This window comes from Lindgomyces ingoldianus (genome assembly GCF_010093535.1).
Source record: "Lindgomyces ingoldianus strain ATCC 200398 unplaced genomic scaffold BDR25scaffold_4, whole genome shotgun sequence".
In the NCBI taxonomy this organism is placed as follows: Eukaryota; Fungi; Ascomycota; class Dothideomycetes; order Pleosporales; family Lindgomycetaceae; genus Lindgomyces; species Lindgomyces ingoldianus.
Genome location: NW_022985165.1, coordinates 628,491 through 631,657, shown reverse-complemented (window position 1 = coordinate 631,657; position 3,167 = coordinate 628,491). Strand labels below are relative to the sequence as shown.

General features: G+C 48.6%; 1 protein-coding gene across 1 annotated transcript; it reads left to right on the top strand.

Moving 5' to 3' along the window:
• The first annotated feature begins 408 nt into the window (after positions 1–408).
• On the top strand, positions 409–2,774 carry BDR25DRAFT_300737 (uncharacterized protein). Its single transcript, XM_033689432.1, has 8 exons — positions 409–637; positions 688–782; positions 833–842; positions 896–1,178; positions 1,224–1,345; positions 1,398–1,804; positions 1,854–2,064; positions 2,117–2,774. The coding sequence occupies exons 1-8, from the start codon at positions 450–452 to the stop codon at positions 2,544–2,546; spliced, it is 1,746 nt and encodes a 581-aa protein (XP_033552584.1). The 5' UTR covers positions 409–449; the 3' UTR covers positions 2,547–2,774.
• The last annotated feature ends 393 nt before the right edge of the window (positions 2,775–3,167 follow it).

Here is a 3,167-nt window from a genome sequence, read left to right as displayed (position 1 = left end):
CTAGACGGAAAACGGTAATAATACCAATCGCGTCGATTCGTACAGGAATATAATACTAGCCGTAAGATTGTATCGTCCAAACGCGAATAGCGACTAATGAAGTACCCAGCAAGTTCCTTGGTATTTGGCGAACGGCTTTACTATGGTATGACTGTATCGTATTCATGAAGATCAGGCAACGATCGACCATGAGCGTGGCGCCACATTGGTCGCCGAGCTCTGGAGTGGAGCAGCACTGGGCCAATCAGCCATGGGCGGCCACGATGTCACCTTCCCCAAATGGTTAATTTGTAGATTGCTCGATGCGATTGTGATTGGTTCATCCACAATCCCTCATGGAGCGGTCGGAAGGCGAGTTGCCGTATTTATAGGCGCGAAAGAGAGGTTTGTAGCTATCTACACAAGATATTTCACGGCCTGGTCGCTTCTTCATTTTGTCCTCCGCAACGATGAGTCTGAAACCCAAAAATGATGTTCTTGCTGAGAAGCATGCCAGCGCTACTCCAGTCTATGAGCCGGCCAATCTCGGAAAGCACACAGGCGAGGGGCATTTCAGTGACCCAGAAAATATGGTCGAAGCAAACGAGAACCCGCTTCACCAAGACTTGAAAGGCAGACACATGCAGATGATTGCCATGCAAGTGCAGCACACTGAATCTTCATCTGTGTACTAATGTATGCATATAGTGGTGGTGCAATTGGTGCTGGCCTGTTTGTTTCGTCTGGCGGTGCTTTCCAGACTGGTGGACCTGCTTCTGTCCTCCTTGGTTTCATGATTGTTGGTACGTTATACGCTATTAGAATTGCAACGTGGGAATTAACATGAATTTAGGCGGCATGATGTATGCTTTTTTGACGCTGAAATGCTGTATCCTCATCTAAATTGTTCATTTAGTTACCTCGTGATGCAAGCTCTCGCAGAAATGGCAGTCATATACCCGATCAACGGAGCCTTCACTATGTACATCTGCCGCTTCGTTGATCCCTCTTGGGGTTTCGCTTGCGGCTGGCAGTATGCTATCAGCTGGCTGACTGTCCTTCCTTTTGAGATTTCAGCTGCTTGCAACATCATCCACTACTGGCCCGGATCGGATGGCATCAACAATAGTGCTTGGATCGTCCCGATACTTGTCGCTTTGGCTGCCATCCAGATCTTTGGCGTGAGGGGCTATGGCGAGGTCGGTTTACTGAGAGTATTCTAAGGACCGAGTTAATTGGAACAGGTCGAGTTCGTCCTCAGCATTATGAAGATCACCGCTTGCCTCGGCTTCATGATTCTCGCAATAATCATTAACTGCGGCGGGGTTCCAACAGACGACAGAGGCTACATTGGTGCGAAATACTGGTATGCTCAGACTTTTGGTGTGGCTACTGGCAAGGCTACTAACGCAACATAGGCACTCGCCTTGGTCTGCATTCCTCAACGGCTTCCACGGTTTTTGTACTGTTTTCGTTACAGCGTCGTTCGCCTATACTGGAACTGAGCTCACTGGACTGGCTGCTGCCGAGACTGCTAACCCTAGAAAGGAAGTTCCAAGAGCTTCCAAGCAGGTTGTTTGGCGTCTCGCTATTTTCTATATTGTCAACCTCTTCCTTATTGGGTTGATTGTACCAGCCGACAGTCCCTTGTACAGCGGCGAAGGTTCCGAATCCCGTCACTCACCCTTCGTTATCGCCATTCAGCTCGCTGGTATCAAGGTCCTCCCATCGATTTTCAACGCTGTTATCTTGATTTCTGTTCTGAGTGTCGCCAACTCCTGCACTTTCGGCTCGACTCGCACGTTGCAGGCTCTGGCCGCAAACGGTGCGAGCACCATTCCATGACTTTTACACAACGCTAACTTCATACACAGGCATGGGTCCCAAGTTGTTGGCCTATATTGACAAAAAGGGACGTCCTCTTAGTGTGGTCATCCTTCAACTCCTTTTTGGATGCTTAGCTTTCATCAACCTGGCAAAGGATGGCGGAGAAATTTTTACTTGGCTTTTATCATTGTCAGGTCTTTCCATTCTCTTCATTTACGGCAGTATTGCTTTGGCTCATATTCGCTTCCGCAAGGCCTGGTAAGCTCCAAACTGCACTACTTGTTAGCTACTTGGTATTAACTACTCGTAGGGCCGCCAATGGCCATTCCGTAGACGAACTGCCCTTCAAGGCCGCCTTCGGTGTTTGGGGCTCCTGGGTATGCTTGATCATTAACATCCTCTGCCTTGTCGCACAATTTTATGTCGCGCTGTACCCAGTCGGGGGGCCCAACTTGGATGCTAAGACGTTCTTCGAATTATACCTCGCCGGCCCTTTCCTTATCTTCCTATACTTCATCTGGAAGATCTACAGCTGGTTCGTCAGACCATCAGATCGCCCACTATTCGTCAGAACAAAGGATATCGATATCTACACTGGTATGAAGGAGTCTCAGCGAAGCATCAGTGGTGTAGATGTCTCAGAGGAGCAGAGACGCGCTAGCGTCGTTGAAATGCAAAATGGGGGGAAGAAGAGAGGACCTAAGGATTATATCATGGCTGGTATCAGAAATATCATCTAAATTGTTGCAAGGACATCTTGCTTACAAGAGCCACAGAGAGAACGCTAATGTGGCACGTGCTTGTAGGGTAGCTTAGAAGAAAGATACAGGCCGAGTGCATCCTGAAGTGATAGTTGTCCTTACTTCAAGTTAGCAGCCGTCATGTCAGGTTCGCGGTAGCATGCCAATTGATTCGACTGATGTTGTGATGACCAGTGCGGTCTTCACCATCGTTGCATAACAATCCGGAGCAGTTGGATAGGTTAGCTAACGAGCACTGTCTTCACCATTGTTGCATGATGCTAGGTGATGGGATAGGCTGGCTGTATTACACGGAGAATACTAAGGTGAGGAGGTAGTCAGGGGCTGGCGTGGTCTTAAATGGCTAGCCAGCCCCGGAAGAACCTATCTCCGAACCACGCTAGTCTATGTACTGTAAAGACGGAGCGCTGTACCACTGCGCCAATACAACTAAAAAGGTGCGAATAATCAACCAACAGTTGATTCTGCGTACAGAATAGTATATATACCCGTCGCACGTAAGCGCCATCTCGGCCTTACATGTACAGTCGCCTACCAAAAGGCATTAGCCACTCAACAATCCAAGCTCTGCAGGGGCAGGGTTGCCACTTTTTAGTAATA